Genomic DNA, 15,754 nt, shown 5'->3' with positions numbered 1-15,754 from the left:
TGGGCTAGGCTGAGATTCACCTCCCTCGTCACAGCCCCTGAACATGAGCTGGGCAGTGATTCATGTCCCTGCCCACTGCCCCTGAGCATGGGCTGGGCTGAGATTCACCTCCCTGCCCACTGCCCCCATGGGACCCGTGGGGTGCCACTGGCTGAGGGGTGCCTTAGGTGAACAGATATTAGAGCTCCTTCCTGGTTGTTTCATTCTGAATCTGACCCTGCTCTGTCCTGAGCACAGTCAGTGCTCGCTGATTCCTTCCATGAGAGCTGGGGTCACTTAACACTTTGATAATTCTCTTCTTCAGTCATAAGGCATAAGAAGCAAAATGATAGCAGAGACTATCATTAAACTATTTGGATCTGAATCATTTAAACTGTTTGGATCTGAATTGGGTCTGTCAGGCTGAGTTTTGTTTGCTTGTGTCGCTCACAACCTGGAATTCCATGTTGCATAGTATACTCTAATCTTAAATGGTAATGCAGGCATTGCAATACAACACATTATGAAAATGTAATTAATCTCTATTGACAGTGGAAGTGTAAATCAACTTACTACTTAGTTTGAGTTGTTGCATTTTATCACAAGCAATTGATATAGCAATCAAATCAGGGTGGGAGAACTTTAAAACATTATGGGCAATCTGAGATGGCATAGAGTCTTATTAATCTGCTGGTTTTGTTTGTACACAAATTTTCTTGAATAGTTTCTCTTCTCTTTTTTTTTTTCTCACCCAGATCTGATGCTATTCCCTCACTTAGAATTCATGAGCATTTATCAGGGGGCTATTTTTCTGGTTATCTCTTCTACAATATTAGTACTACCATCCTCCTTTCTTTGGTAGACTTGTCTACCAGAGTTATGAAGGCAAGAAAATATATGCACAAAATCTTCACTATATTGAAAATATCCATACTATTCCTGTACCCTATATTTTTCCTATCTTGATCTGAAACTTGAGCTATTTCATTTTCCATGCTCCCCAACATCCCATCTACCTCCCATCCGGCCATATTTCTCAGCTAACAAAAGAGAAATCATTCACTTTTTTCACCCTAAGGGGATATATTTTAAACTTCCCACTACCATTTTCACATTTTTTAAATAAAAGTGTGATAAAAGATACAGGGAAATGAAGGAAGAAGGTGGTGTGATAAGGAAATCTTATTAGCTTAATTATGTGGCAACTGGGATAGACATCCATATATTTATCTTCTGTTTCTTGGGGGCTTGTTTTGTTTCTTATAGCAATGGATCAGCTACATCAGAAGATCTTTTCTGGAAACTGGATGCTCTGCAGATGTTTGTTTTTGATCTTCACTGGCCAGAACCAGAATTTGCCCACCATTTAGAGCAGAGACTTAAACTCATGGCCACTGACATGATAGAAGCCTGCGTTAAAAGGTACAGTTGAAATGATCACTTAAAAACTGGGAGAGATTTGAAAATTAGCACAGGAGGGCTCATGCTGGCTTGCAGAGGTACACCTATACCAGAATCCTGTCACTGGAATCACAGCAGTTCTAAAAGGATCATGACTTCTGTTTATTTCCAGTATCTGGCAATCAGCAATTTGGCAACATCCAGGAAATACCACGGAGAATTTCTCTATCTGTTATGAATATACCCTAGGTGCTTCAGAAAGCTTAATCTGGACATATAAAAATGCAGATTTAAAAAAAATAATAGAATGGGGGAAATAAATTTTGTAGATAATTTGTGTTAATCATAAAATGACAATATTGATATGAAAGGCTAAACAAGCAGAGAATCTTTACCGATTACACAGTATTGCATTATTTTCTCTAAACACAGTAGGAAAAAGTAGAGCCTCAGGCTAAGGATATGAGCCTGTTCCTAGAGCTGGAGTGATGAAATCATGATTAAACAACCAGAAACACTTAAAAGAACTTTTCTATGTTATTATGAAAGGGCAATGATACAGGGAATAGAATTAAAATTAAAGCTCTAATAAAGAAAGGTAGGAAACACTAAAATTAAAGCAATCCATCTGTTCTAAAGAATTTGGCATAGAAGCTCAGTCAATTACAGTTATTTAAGAAACCTTAGAAAAATGGTTAAATCTTAAAGAACTAGAAGAGTGTTAGTATAATCATAGTCTAAAAAAACATAGAGTAGCAAAGAGATTCAGTGCTACTAATACATGGATTTTTTTGATTTTGAGCTGGACAAAGAAAAAAAGCTTTTACTGTCTTATCAACAGGACTATAGACTATATTAATATTTTAGACTTAATACATAGCATACAAGTCTTAATACACTAATTATGTTTTTTGTGTGGTCAAAACTGTATGTTAGGTAATAAAGATTAGAGTAGCAATGCAGAATAAAATGACGGAATTCTTCCATTATAACTCTTCTTGTGATATTAATATGATCTTTAAAAAAATTTAAATGGGAATAGGAATCTTCTGTTCCCATCTTCTAAAAATACTGTGTGAATTTCTGGTATCCACATATAAAAATAAGGGTGAAAATAAAACATTTTATCTTCAGGTATGTTGATTTACAGTTCATTTTAGTGACATTGCTCCTTATTTACACTGTTTTGAGAAGAAAATAGGGATTTTATAATATGCATCTCCTAAAATGTTGTCATTTTCATTATAAATGTTAGTATTTTCTTAATATTGAACTCATTTTCTTTATTAAAATTCTCTTTCCATGAAAGCTAGAAGAGGAATTTCTCATTATATTTCTTAGAAGCAAGCATTTTATACAATAAACTGCATTTTAGCATAGAAAAGCTGGACAGTAAGGGGTATTTTCATTGCTTTATATTAAACACAAGGAAACATATTGTTATCTAGAAAGCAAGAAGATAATACTTTTATTGTTCAGCTGAATTCACTAAAGAAATATAGAACCTTGAGATTACCATCAGTGCAATTGCTTATTGAAAGGCTGATATTCTGAATTTACAGAATTTTAATTCTAGTGTTCTCATGCATATGTATATTTTTAAGCCAACATGTTTAATAACATTTTTATGTTTACTGTGGTTGTTCAGAATTATCAATTACAAAGTGTGTTTTAATAAACAGAACAAGAATTGCATTTGAGCTGAAGCTGCAAAAGACAAACAAGTCAACAGACCTGCGTATACCTTCTTACCTGTGCACAATGTTTAACGTCTTGGTTGACGCCAAGAAACAGACAGCTAAACTCTGCATACTGGATGGGGGGCAAGAGGTAAGTGGAAATTTGTATGTTTAAATCCTGTGTTTGGTTGATCTGAAACATTTCATGCTGCAGACTGTCCTTAGATTAATTTCAGACTAACTGAGATGCATCACATAGCTCTGTTGGTATAGAAGTGTGCATCAGCTGATCCCTAGCAGCACCATGCAAAGACACAGCCCCTCATCTTCCACCAGAGAGCACACAGAGTGCCTCTGTAATTTGCTTGCTTTGACCTGTGAGTGTGTTGAACATTCAGAGGATTTCTTGACTCACAGCCCCTCCAGGAATTTCTCTCGGGCTGCAAGAGAAAAAGAGCCCACTTCAGGACTCCTTTGTAATTGTAAACTAGAGCCAAAATATTGTGCCTTGCAAACAGGTTTTAATTTAGTAAGGTTTGGTTTTAAATGGATTATAGACTCAGCATTCATGCCTAGGAATATGCTGAAAATAGAGGAAACAAATAATCAGGCAGTTTAATGGGGTTTTTTAATTTGGTCTCCAAGGACAGGGACCGTTTTGGCAGTAGTCTGCTGCCAGGACTGTAGGTACTCCACAGTGGAGCACTGATGTGCTTTTGAAGGAAATGTAAACTTCCCTGACTTCTGTCACTCTCGTGTTGTCACTCTCAGCAGGATTAATCTGTGAAATGAAAAGAGTATACTATGTAGATTGGTGAGACCACCAGCAAAAATTAAAACTCTTCTTTCTGTGCTAATGTATTAGCATGTAATTTGGTTCATAATTTGTTTGATTTGGTTTTGAAGAGACAGTAAAAACATTTTTCGGAATTTGGCAACAAAAAATGTAGGTCTGCTTTAGGCATCTTCACAATTATACTATTTGGACATATTTTTTTCAGTTGATTTTTGCGTTTCTATATTGTGTTCTTCATTTCATTGGCTGATCTTTTCAAGTGAGCATATTCGATGTAATTGTCTTTTTTTTTCCTAATTCAATGAGACATTCATCATTTTCCTGTTCCACCCTGTCGTCTTTATTTTTCCTTTTGGTTTTCCGTGACATGAACCAGTTTGCTAGTCAATGGGTAAGTGTCTTTTCATTGTTTTTTAATTTGCATTTTTTTCATTGAATATTAGCAGCCACTTTTTGTTTTAAATGGTAATGTTGCTTTTTGTTAGCCAGGCCCTCAGAATTCCTTCACAGTCTGACTGTGCAACAGACTGAACATCAGCTTCTCAGTTCTTTCCTTGTTCATCCTTCAGGGCATTCCAGATGAACTCTTCACTTTTTTGCTTTTCAGACTCAGTGTCCTGTCTTACCAGGTCGCAAAGTTTTGGGTTCTTTCATCTTTCAGTGAGGCTCACCAGAAATAAACCCCAGCTGTCAGCCCTTGCCCTGAGCTGATGCTGCCATTTCACCTTTCATGTGTGTGAGCAGTAACCTGCAAACGCCCACGAGCACGCGCTGCTTTGGGGCAGGCAGTGCCAGTAGCTCTGTAGTGCCCTGCAGACAGACAGAATGAGCCCTTCTCCAGGGTGTGCCATTCCTCCTGCCTGCTCTGGGTCATCAAATACTGGAATCATCTACCCAGGGAGGTGGTAGAGTCACCATCCCTCAAAGAGTTTAAAAAAAGACTGGATGTGGCACTTGGTGCCATGATCTAGTTGAGGTGTTAGAACATGGGTTGGACTCGATGATCTTAAAGGTCTCTTCCAACCTAGAAATTCTGTGATTCTGTGTGATTCTGTGATCCTCCTGCACTGTCAGCCAGTCCCCTGGGAGCCAAAGTTCAGCCACCTTCATAAAGCCCAGAGTCAAATCATCTTCCACAAGGATCTGAAGTTTTGTTTTGCTGAGGGTGACTGTTTTAGTGGAAATTAGCACTGAAGAGGAGCGGGTTAGAGTATTTATGATCTTATGGTTTTCAAAATAAAATGTGAAAAAAATCAGATTAATGTGATTTAAAAATTATTTCTAAAGAAATGTCATGGGTTTGGAACCCTGTGGTTTTTTAAAAGCTTGATTCAGTTATATTTTTTTGCCTTGTCCAGAAGTGAAGTTACTCTTTATATGCCATTTCTACAAAATTATATTTGCTTTATAGTGAGAAAAAATAATAAGAAAAAAGGAAAGAAAAAAAAATACAAGAAAAAAAATCACAAAAAAATAGGAACTGATCTTATATACATAAATTCATTAATTAATGCACTGTGGAGATAAACTTGCAGACACTTTCTGGGAGGGACAACTGATTTTTTATGGATCACAGCAGTATATACAGTTTTGACATTCATCAGTGGGAGAATAATTGTTTTTGGTTTCCAGAGAGTAAGAAAGCAATGCCTTCTGAAGGCTTGTAAGCAACAGATATTACACACTGTTTGGGGTGATTAGTCCCCTTAGCAGATCAAGACAATATTTTATTGGTCAAGACATTAATACGCTTGGAATGTAATAAATATGAAAATGTAGAAAGCTCTTTGATGTATTTCTAATATGCTCTTTTACTGTTCCAGTGTGACCTCAGCTGTTTGTCTGAGTTGCGAATTTACATTTTTCAAGTGTTCTTAAACATGAAAAGAAATTAGAAGCAAAAATTGATGTTTGGTGTTAGTACCTGTAGCAGATGCATGTATGTGGGCAAACACATCTCATAGTTTTATTCTCTCTTAATTTAACCCAAGTTCAAGATCTGTGCTTTTTAGAAAATCATTCCTAAAAATATTCAGCAGATTGGAATTAATGTTTTGATCTGTATGGCAACTCTGAAACTAATTAAAAATGCCTTTAAAAACATAGAACTCTGAAAACTATTCAGCTGGCAGCTGCTAAGTTAGGCTGATGTTTACATTGACCTCAGTACTTTTCCTCCGAGCATTATGCTGTTAGCTGCTCCAAGTAGCCTTGAACTAGGAAGATAGGGTTAGTCTTTACAAGTCACATTTTCTGTGAAGTGGCTATTGGGGACAATCTTTGCTGTCAGATAAATGTTTCTAAAGGAAGAATTACTGTTTAAATTGATGTGCCTCCTTGACAGAATGGGATCCCTAGTTCTCGTTAATTTCAGAAGGGAGCTTGGTAGGATTATCTAAAAAGTCTTTCAGATTTATTTTAAAAGCATTTACTTAAAGGCACCTTCTTTATTAAAAATCAAAAGAAAAAGTCTATGGAGAATGAAGTCTGTTTTATTATGCCTTCTATGGCCTATTAATTTGTTACCATCTATTCTGCTTTGTTGATGAAATTTTAATTTTGCCCTTGCTTGAGCATATTGTAAGATTTGTATAAACTGAAGCTCACTGTGGTAACAGAAAGGCTCTTTCAGGATGAACAATTGGAGCTCATTTTATTTCTAGAGGACATTTAAAATAACTTATGAATGAGAGTTGTCAGACATGAAATGCTGTATTAATTAAATCTTATTCTAGTCTTTTCGCTTCTCCAGCTAAACCAACTCTTTAGAAAAAAATACATGGCCACCTTAATTATATAGGAGAAGACAAAAACTATCCTTCACATTCCTTTGCCTGAATAAGTATAAGAACTCAATTCATCTAAATAATAACCCCATTAGCTGCTTAACTCAACAGTGTACATGGGAAAATTTTCAACACAGAATGTAAGAAACTGTTGATTGGGTGGATCAGTTTCAAGGGTTTGTTCTTCTGATGTTCAAAATGATAATTTTAAGTAAATCTGATCTGGCAGGGTTATCAGCTTTGCACCATTTATGACTTATGACAAAAGTGTGTGTTCATATACATGCTAATGCTTTTTTATCTTTTGAATTACAGCAACAATACCATTCAAAAATAGATGACTTGGTTGAAGAAACTGTTAAAGAAATTATTTCACTTCTTGTTTCAAAGGTAAAACTATTTACATTTTCATTTATAATACTGCAGAAAATGGTTGAACTTTAGAGATGTATTCAAATATCACACAGTTTCTCTATATTCAGGAAAATTTTAGGAGACAACATGATTTGTAAATACTGTTTGTACAACTAATACTGAATTTACAAAATTAAATTTTATAACAATTGAGTAAACAATTTCTGTGCAGCCTGCTATTGAAATTAAGTTTGTCTTCTGTGTTTCTGCTGTAGATAGGAATTGCTAGAAGCTAGTAGAACTGGTAGGACTAAATTTTGTCAATATTGTCTTACATAATGCCATGTGTTATTTTTTGTTGAATTTATTACATGAGAACTTTCATCCTATCATTTAGTATTTAAATTTTGTGTTTGAAGGTGAACAATATCCAGAGTTTCAATTCAACTTTTTAATGAGATTTTGGTCCACAAAGCATTTAATTAAAAGTATTTTATAAGTTGTTGTTTCTTGAAATTGACTTTTTAGGATTTTATATTTAAAAATAAAATGTGTTTTGACATGATATAAGGACTGGAGATTAAGTGAATAAAACTTAAACTGTCTTGTCTTTCTGAAGCACCTCTATAGTAAAAGTACTACCTCTATAGTAAAAGTTTTAAGTGATTGATACAAAAAAACCTTTCCATCCTGAATAGTTTGAAGGAAACAGCAAATAATGACAGAAAAGAAAGATTTTATAAGAAATTTTGTTGTCTATACATTGCAAACTACCCAGAAATATTTGGTTTTCAAAGCAGGATAAATAAGCCATATATTCACAATTTGTGAGTTAGTGACAAAAAGTGATACTCTGGTCACACTTTCATCATGCTTTTATTTTTGCTTGTCACAGCTTGCTGAGGGGGGATGGGGGGTGGCAATCTGCTTTTTGGACTGACACCTACTTGAAGAGAAAGGCTTTGTAGAATCATTATAGAAGTTGAAAATAAATGTGTCCACTTAATGATAACTGTGTAGAAGCATTTAAACCATATTTGGTCTAAAGTGAAGTTTTGGTGTAAACATAATTATAAGCAGTTCAATTCAATGGTTTCAAGTTTTACATGTTGCCTATCATAGCTCCCAAGTAATCTTCCAGTTTATGGTTTTAGTGTTATTGAAAAGGAATAGGAAGAAAGGGGAATTTGATTAGAAAAAAATCATGCTATTAAAGGTTAAAGTTTTTAATTTTTTTTCTTAATATCTGAGATTATAAAAAAGGAGGAATATAGTCATATTCCCTCTGGATGTATGTGCAAGAAATTCTAGGGACAACTGCTGTCAATACAGAGGGATTTGGATTATTAGTTATCACAGTAATACTACAGGCTGAAATATCAAAACAGAAAGCAAATATTCTGTGTCATTGGCTCATCACTGGAAGCTTAACCAGTGTCTCCTCACTTGAGATGTGAAATACCAGGGACATCCTGATTGCTTCTGTTTCAAGGCAGAAAGCTTCTGAGGGTACAAAGGAAGACTGAGGTTTAGATCTTGGTTTTGGCCAGAAAAAATGCACATCAATGTGCACGATAACCCATATGCATTCAACTTTTGCATCTAATATATTTTCATTATTTTCCAACCTTTACCTCTTTATTGACTCCTTTGTGTCTCAGTGGAATAAGGGTTTTAGTCATTGTTTTTAACTGCAAGTCACTTGTGAAACTGAAAATAATTCTTTTCCTTCAGTGAGGTTTTACTTGTTTAGAACTGTACTGGGCAGTTTTTACACAGACACATCAGTCTAAAGCACTCAGGAATTCACAGGAATAGCACAAAACAGTGAGGCAAAGCACAGTGTGTCTCAGGGTAACCTATTCATAGAATGTGAGGCATGTGCAGAAATGCTTTTACAGTTTCACAAGTCCATACACTGACATCTCAGAAAACAAGTTTGCAGCTACATAACTGAGCCTTTTGTTTAAACAGACATCCTGGATGCTGAAATGTTTTGCTGTCTGTTATTTTGTGTCCCACTTGTATTGGATTCGTATGCTGGCGCTGTGGAAACCACGCTGTTTATGAAGTCAGCCTTTTCCTTAGCCAATCTTTGCACAGTAATGTTGAACACTTTTCTGCAGAAGGAATCCTTGTCAATCAGATAAAATTAAAGTATGAATAGCAGCTTCTCACAGGCATGCAACTGCAAAGCAGAAAGCTGATATTTGGTCTAATAAAGCGGGTGAGGAAACAACTGCCAGTCTCTCTTGTGATGGGGATTTATTCTTTGATTGGCACCTATGTACCAGTGTCTTAATTAATCACTGTAAATATGACAGGTTAGATTGATAAATGACAAATGTAGGTTTGCACTTGCTCCTGCTCCTTGAACTGTTAAGAGCAGGGCTTATTGTAAAGTGATGATCTCAGTTCCTCTGGAGGTGACACTGTTGTGACACTGTTACAGGGCCCATTAACAGTGTGCCAGATGGAATTTTGTTCTGTCCTCACACTCATAAAATGATACTCTTGGTTGTGGGAATGACTGTTTTGGGAGCAAGGGATGACTTTTAAAACAATCTTTTTATAAACTGGAAAGCAATTTATATGTGTAAAATAAATGTGCATGAATACAATGGCTGACAGATATTTTATGTTATATACTGTGAATTACTTGAGCAAAGTAACATTACAGAGGGATGCGAAAGGGGAATTTGTTTGCTTTAAGGCAAATTTTGGGGAGTTTAAACATTAAAGCTGTCATTAATGCAGTTAATAAGATTTTTTTTTTGTCAGAACAAAAATTTTGTCAAAAACACCTATTCATACCTTTTACTGAGGAGTCACACTACTCAGACAATAGCAGGTGAAAGTCTAGGGGAGAGAAACCACATCAGACCAGAGACTTTGGGCATACATTTTCTTGCCACCTTCTTGGCCATGGAATAGCAGCTCAACAGCTCATGCTGCTTACAGAAAACCAGTGCTATTACACTTTCACCTGAAATCAGAGCTGGTTTTCTGATTAATAGCAAAAATAAAAGAAACATGGTATCACAATCTCCACCTTTAGCAATTGTGCTCTATCATCTTTGAAACTGTGGTCCTAGAAAATAACGTGATTTCTACCCAAAATACAAGCTGGGTACACACACTGCTATATTCAACCATGTTCTAGAGGCAGCAATGTTTTATTGGAAGCAGGCCTGCCTCAGGAGACACTTTGGGTTGGGTTTCTATTTCTGCTGTGGTGCAGCAGTTTCCATCTGTTTGATCAATAAGTGAAGCTGCAGAAAGAAGGTTATCCTTGATTTCAGCACTTTGTGAGGTGGACAAAGTGATCGGATTTACAGTTCATGTTGCCCTGCTAATCCAGACAAATATGAGGAAGAAAAGTTCACATTCTCACTCTAAATATTTAATTTTCACACTGTTCATTTAGATTTTTCTCTGTGCTTTTCCTCCAGGTTGTTTCAGTGTTAGAAGGTGTGCTGTCTAAATTGTCAAGATATGATGAAGGTACTTTCTTCTCATCATTAGTTTCATTCACTGTAAGTGTTTGGATTCTCAAAGGTTCTGTTATTCTTTCTGTGCATAATTCTGAAATTGTGTGCAATTTGTAGTAATAAGTACTTACTGTGTGTTTTATGCTTAATTTTCTAAAGGTAAAAGCAGCTGCCAAATATGTTGATGTTCCGGTAAGTGTAACTCTTTTAGATTTATTTATTCTATTGTTCATACTAATTCAGAAATTAGGGGGGGCTTTAGCTCACAGTTTTTATTGTTGACATTTTGCTTTCCTACAGAGATTCATTACAGCTTTACATAGAGTATTTAAACAGCCACTCCAACCCTGAGAGGATGTTTCATTTCCCTTATGCAATAAGTAACTCTCAAAGCAAACTGTGGAAAGGTTATTCTCAATGCACATTTCCAGTTGTGGAAGAGTGAGGATTGTAACTTAGATACTCTTTTGTGGTGATAAATTGTTCAAATATGTAGTATAAGCAACAAGTAAAAGCATCATACTTGAATATCCATTATTTCTTGATTTCTTACTTCACGACTCAGGTCTGCTTGTTTAACCCCTTGCTTGCTTAATCCCTATTTGATTTACCAATGGTTGGGCAATAAGTAAAAAAAATTAAGGGGAAATTGTTGGAGCTCTTTTATACATAAAGGCAAAATTCAGCTGTTAAAATATTTTTATTAGAGTATGAGAGTAGAATATCTTTTCTTTAAATAAATATTAAAGTTATGTAATACTGTCATTTTCACTGTCAATGTCACTTGTTCTCTCATAAGTCTGCATTCTCATCCCTTTTTAATGCAGTTCTAAAAAATCTTGTTTTTCAAGCACAGCAAAAACGACTACAATTATTACATAAGTGAAAAATATTTTTTAAATTAAAAATGCTAAATTAAAATATAGGTAAATACCAGATCTGCTAAACTGTGTGGTGACCAGCAAAACCTTCATCACTTCTCTCCTGAAAAATGCAAGCTTAAATAATTATTTTTTTGACTGAATTATTTTTCAGTCCATGCATGTTAACTAAAAGGAAAAATCTCTGTTTCTGAAATTTGTTATTTTGCTGTCTTTATATTTGTTTTATTCATAAGATAAATTGTAACATTTCTGTTGTTTTCAGATAATGTTTTCAGACTTTTTTTTTTGCCTAGGTATTTTTTACCTTTGTAAGTGCTCTTTTGTTTTATAAAAAAGATAAAAGTAGGCTGTCTTTCATTCAAAGGAGTGACCTCATATCAAATACAGTTTAGTTTACCTTTTGTTAATATATTGTGCTGTGTAGCTTCCTTATTGAGTAACCTAAAACCCAAAGACCTAAAGAATAAATTAGTGGACAGACTAGAAATTCATTGGCTTCTTTCAGGTAATATGGAAAACTCTCCAAATTACATATCTATGAGGAGGAGACATCAAAGTCTTTTACCACTGGCCTGGATACACTGATGTTGAAGTTCACAATAAAAATGGGACTGAAAAATACGTTTGCCACAAGCTCTGTGGAATATTGCAAATCAGTCCCACAGGGATGCACCCACTGTTCCAGAGGAAGAGGGAGGCGAGCAGGGAGGGGTTGCTGGAGCCCCACTGCCCTTCTCTCATTCACTGGATGGTGTGGCTTGAAGAAAGCACCAGATTATTGACAGGCTAGCAAGATCCTTGCATTGTTGCAATATCTTCACTTCCCAGCTTTCTCACACACCTTTCCCCAAGCACTTCAACTGCACTGTAGCTCCACAGCTGTAAACTACAAATGTAAACTGTGCTTCAGGGAAGCTGTGGATCTGACCAGGCAAAGATTTTCAAATTCTGGAGGTCTTTTTACCTGGACTGAAAGGTTTTCATAGGCTGGGGGTTAGTTTTCCTTCTTCACATTCTTTTGTTGTGAAGATGCAGTTGAGGCCAAGAGCCCTTACTGACAGCAGCTGTCCAGTCTGAATAGGGCCTAAAACCTCCAGATGTCAAAGCAAAAAATTCCAGCTGTAAGAGGAGGCTGAAAGCCATCACATCACAAGGTCATCACCTGGGCTCACAGCTGAAGTGAGAAGTGGAGTGAGGGGCAGCCACAGGGAGGAATGTACACTGAGCTCTTGCTAGTGTGACAGTGACCTAGCAAGCCTGCACTGAAGCTAATTAAATGCCTCGTTGTTTTATTTTGACCTAATATGTTGTAAAATTTCTTCTTGTCTTCTTTCTTCTGCTTCTTTCTTACCTTACTGCCTTCTTACCTTAGCTGCCTGTGTGAAAGTTACTTAAATTGACCACAGTCAGCCCTTTCTTTTGATGTAGTTGCAAATATGTGCAGGCTTGCACGTGTTAGACAATGGCATTCTGCCCCTGTGCCTCACCTCTGTCAGGGCGAGACCCCTTGGTGCATCTGGGGGAGAAGGCAGGGGGACTGGGGGGGGACAAGGTGTTTGGGGGGGTTGTTTGTGTGTGTGCATTTGACAGAGTTTTTCATCTTTGACTACCAGGATTTGGCAAAGAGTGAAAAATGTGCTGAAATAAAAAGAAGCTAACTAGGCAAAAAAGATGTTAGAAGAAAAATGAAGGTAGTGCTGAGCAAAATGTTTTAGAGGGAGGATAAGAGGCAAAGGGGATAAAAAAGTTAAATAAAACTAAATAAAAATAGTAAATTATTCAAAAGGAGGGAAGGCATTCCTGGATGATTTTTAGTCATTTTGAGGAACAGGTTAATTCTATTGATGTTGAGATAGGCTTTAGACAGTAAATAGTTGGACACAAAGGTGCACATTCCCTAGACAGCATCTGTCAATCTCTCAGGACCAGGGTTGGAAAGATAGACACAGACTTGTGGTTCATTTGGCAGATAGGTTGGTAAAAATGCTACCTACCCTTGCTGTCTACCCCTCTATTCATTATTCTTGCTAGAGAATTATTGTTAATTACAACCAAGTGAAGACAAAAAAAGTGGTTTTATGGGGTTTTTTAACTGTATAAGAAAACATGCAATGTAAGCCTCAATTTTTCTGAATGCCCTTCAGGAGGTGGGACATATGAAAGGCCAAGGAGCTCTCATTGCTTTCCCCAGCTCTGCATAGCGGGCTGTATGGACACTACCTATGTTTTGGTAATTGAAACCCCAGCAGAAATAATAGCAACAGTGCAGAATTACCCAGACTAGGAAGAATAACAATGATGTCCTGTCATTTCCTGTATTATTTTCATTCCAATAATGAAAAAATCTAGTTGCTGTTATGCTCACCTTATTGGTAATTGTTGCGGTATACAAGGCTCTGCAGTGGAAAAAAATGTGGCTGCTGTGCAAGTGGAAGAAACCAAATGTTTGGAGGAAAATAACACAAATGTTACAAGCAGTGCACAAGGGATGACATTGGTTCTCTTTTTCATGCTATGTTTTGATAACTGGGAATGCAGAAGCTGATTTAAATAGACAACTCATCTAAATCCACTATAATCCTTTGTTAGTTTCTCTTAAAGCCCAAGCAATCCATAGGAGATGTAGAAGTACAACCTAATATATTTCCTTTTTTTAATATTCTGTTCACAAAGCCAGTTAATTAATGAGAATAGGGAAAGAATGCAGTAAAATTGAGGTTAAAATAAAAGTATGTTGTTAATCTCAAATGATTATTGTTCGTTAATCATGTAGATAATTTCGTTGTGTTCAATTTCTCATCATGTAAGTCACTTTTGCACACAAATAATTGTGTCTTTGGCTGGTCATTTCCACACACATTTGCTGCATTGACAAATACAACCAGAGCAATTACTCATACAAATTGAGCATCCAGTTACATGCTCATGTATATAGTGCTTTTTGTTCAGAAAGGTATGTTTAAATCCCTTTGTAGGAGCCAGTAATCTATGCCAGTTACTCAGAGGGCACAGAAGGAACCTAATCCTCCCTCTCTTCCTATGGGCCACCTGTCATAGCCAGTGCAGAGGGGCCATTGGAGGGAGCCAGGGCTGACAGCAGTGCACAGCTCGCACAATGCCAGCCCTCTCGCTCTGCTCCTGCCTTTATGTGGGGATCAAAGTATGAAAAGGGGCCTCACACATGTGCCAGCATTTGACTTATGGGGTCTTGCAGAGGCCAGAGAGGGAACTCTGCCTCCTACCAGGCAGACACACATGGGGACCTTCCAGATACCTTCATTTTCAGATATCACACTTGTACTGCATGGCCTCATCTAGCTGATTTTAAGAATCAAAAGTCTTCTTGAGAGGAATAATTGTTTATTCAGGTGTGGCCATAAGATGCTAGTCATTTTTAAGCTGGATTTTCTTTTAGAACTCTATTTTTATAAAAAGACCACAGAAAGGGTATTATCCTTACACTTAGGGCTTCTCCTGGCTTCCTCCTCCTCTGTATACCCAGACCTGAGAACTGGCCCTTCTGTTTTCCAGTCTGTGGAAACAAGCTATTGTGGAATTGGAGGGAAAGCCCTGCAGCATTAGTTTTAAGTCAGCATTACTTTTGAGATACCTCTTAAATAGCAATCAGAAGGATAACTACTAATCAGTAGGAAAGCTAATATGGCATAGTAAAATACAACTTTATGGAGGAAAAAAAGCATATTTTAATACCAAATTTTTTCATAGGGGCTTTGGTGGTTTTTTCACTAAGAATCAAAGTCCTGGTGCAGACATTTGCACGCCTGTGTTTCCCCATGAATGCAATGAAACTATATGTACACGAAAAGGTGTTTTCGTAAATGCTTGCAGAATCAGTTTAAATTTTCCATGAGACTTCTCAAAATACACAATCTCCTCTTTGCCAAATTTGCTGTTTCTTTTAAAGAAGATGTTTTTAAGGGAGAGAAAATGCTTTGCATTTTTTTCATTTAAACAAAACCATTTCTTTATAACCATGTGAAAATTAAATGTTACCTTTATAATAGACTGATTATGCAAATGTTGCACCTTCCTCCCTGGCTTATGTATTTAATTTCCTAAGAAAATATGGGGATGATGATCTAGCCATGGATACAAGTAGTTTTTATTCCAAAAGTATTTTAATGATATTTTAATTTTGTAATTCCATACCCCAATGATGAGCCTTGCAGTATTTAGAGAAGAACTTACAGGCAGTGAAATTTTCCAACATGCTTTTTCATTTTGTGGTGGACACTGAATAAGGAGCTCCTGTGTTCCTCACAATAGCCCCCTCCAGCTCATCTCTCCTTTTCATTGCATTGTTACAACCATGCTGTAGTTGAAATGACTCCCTCCAGGATGCAAGGGAGGGGAAAGAGATGGA

The 15,754-nt window shown here is 36.5% G+C and overlaps 1 protein-coding gene across 5 annotated transcripts in view; it reads left to right on the top strand.

Moving 5' to 3' along the window:
• The window catches only part of CADPS2 (calcium dependent secretion activator 2), a 287,443-nt gene that overhangs the window by 245,760 nt on the left and 25,929 nt on the right, over positions 1-15,754 (top strand). For 3 of the 5 annotated variants that reach the window (XM_074539967.1, XM_074539966.1, XM_074539969.1), the window contains 6 exons: positions 1,246-1,401; positions 3,063-3,210; positions 4,232-4,246; positions 6,957-7,031; positions 10,448-10,531; positions 10,646-10,678. In XM_074539967.1, the coding sequence (XP_074396068.1) occupies positions 1,246-1,401; positions 3,063-3,210; positions 4,232-4,246; positions 6,957-7,031; positions 10,448-10,531; positions 10,646-10,678 (511 nt within the window). The remainder of the gene's footprint in view (positions 1-1,245; positions 1,402-3,062; positions 3,211-4,231; positions 4,247-6,956; positions 7,032-10,447; positions 10,532-10,645; positions 10,679-15,754) is intronic. The other 2 variants (XM_074539968.1, XM_074539970.1) reach the window with 1 other exon arrangement.

Source organism: Zonotrichia albicollis, chromosome 4 (assembly GCF_047830755.1).
Source record: "Zonotrichia albicollis isolate bZonAlb1 chromosome 4, bZonAlb1.hap1, whole genome shotgun sequence".
Lineage (NCBI taxonomy): Eukaryota > Metazoa > Chordata > Aves > Passeriformes > Passerellidae > Zonotrichia > Zonotrichia albicollis.
Note: the sequence above shows the minus strand (reverse complement) of the source record. Positions and strands in the feature narration are given on the sequence as shown.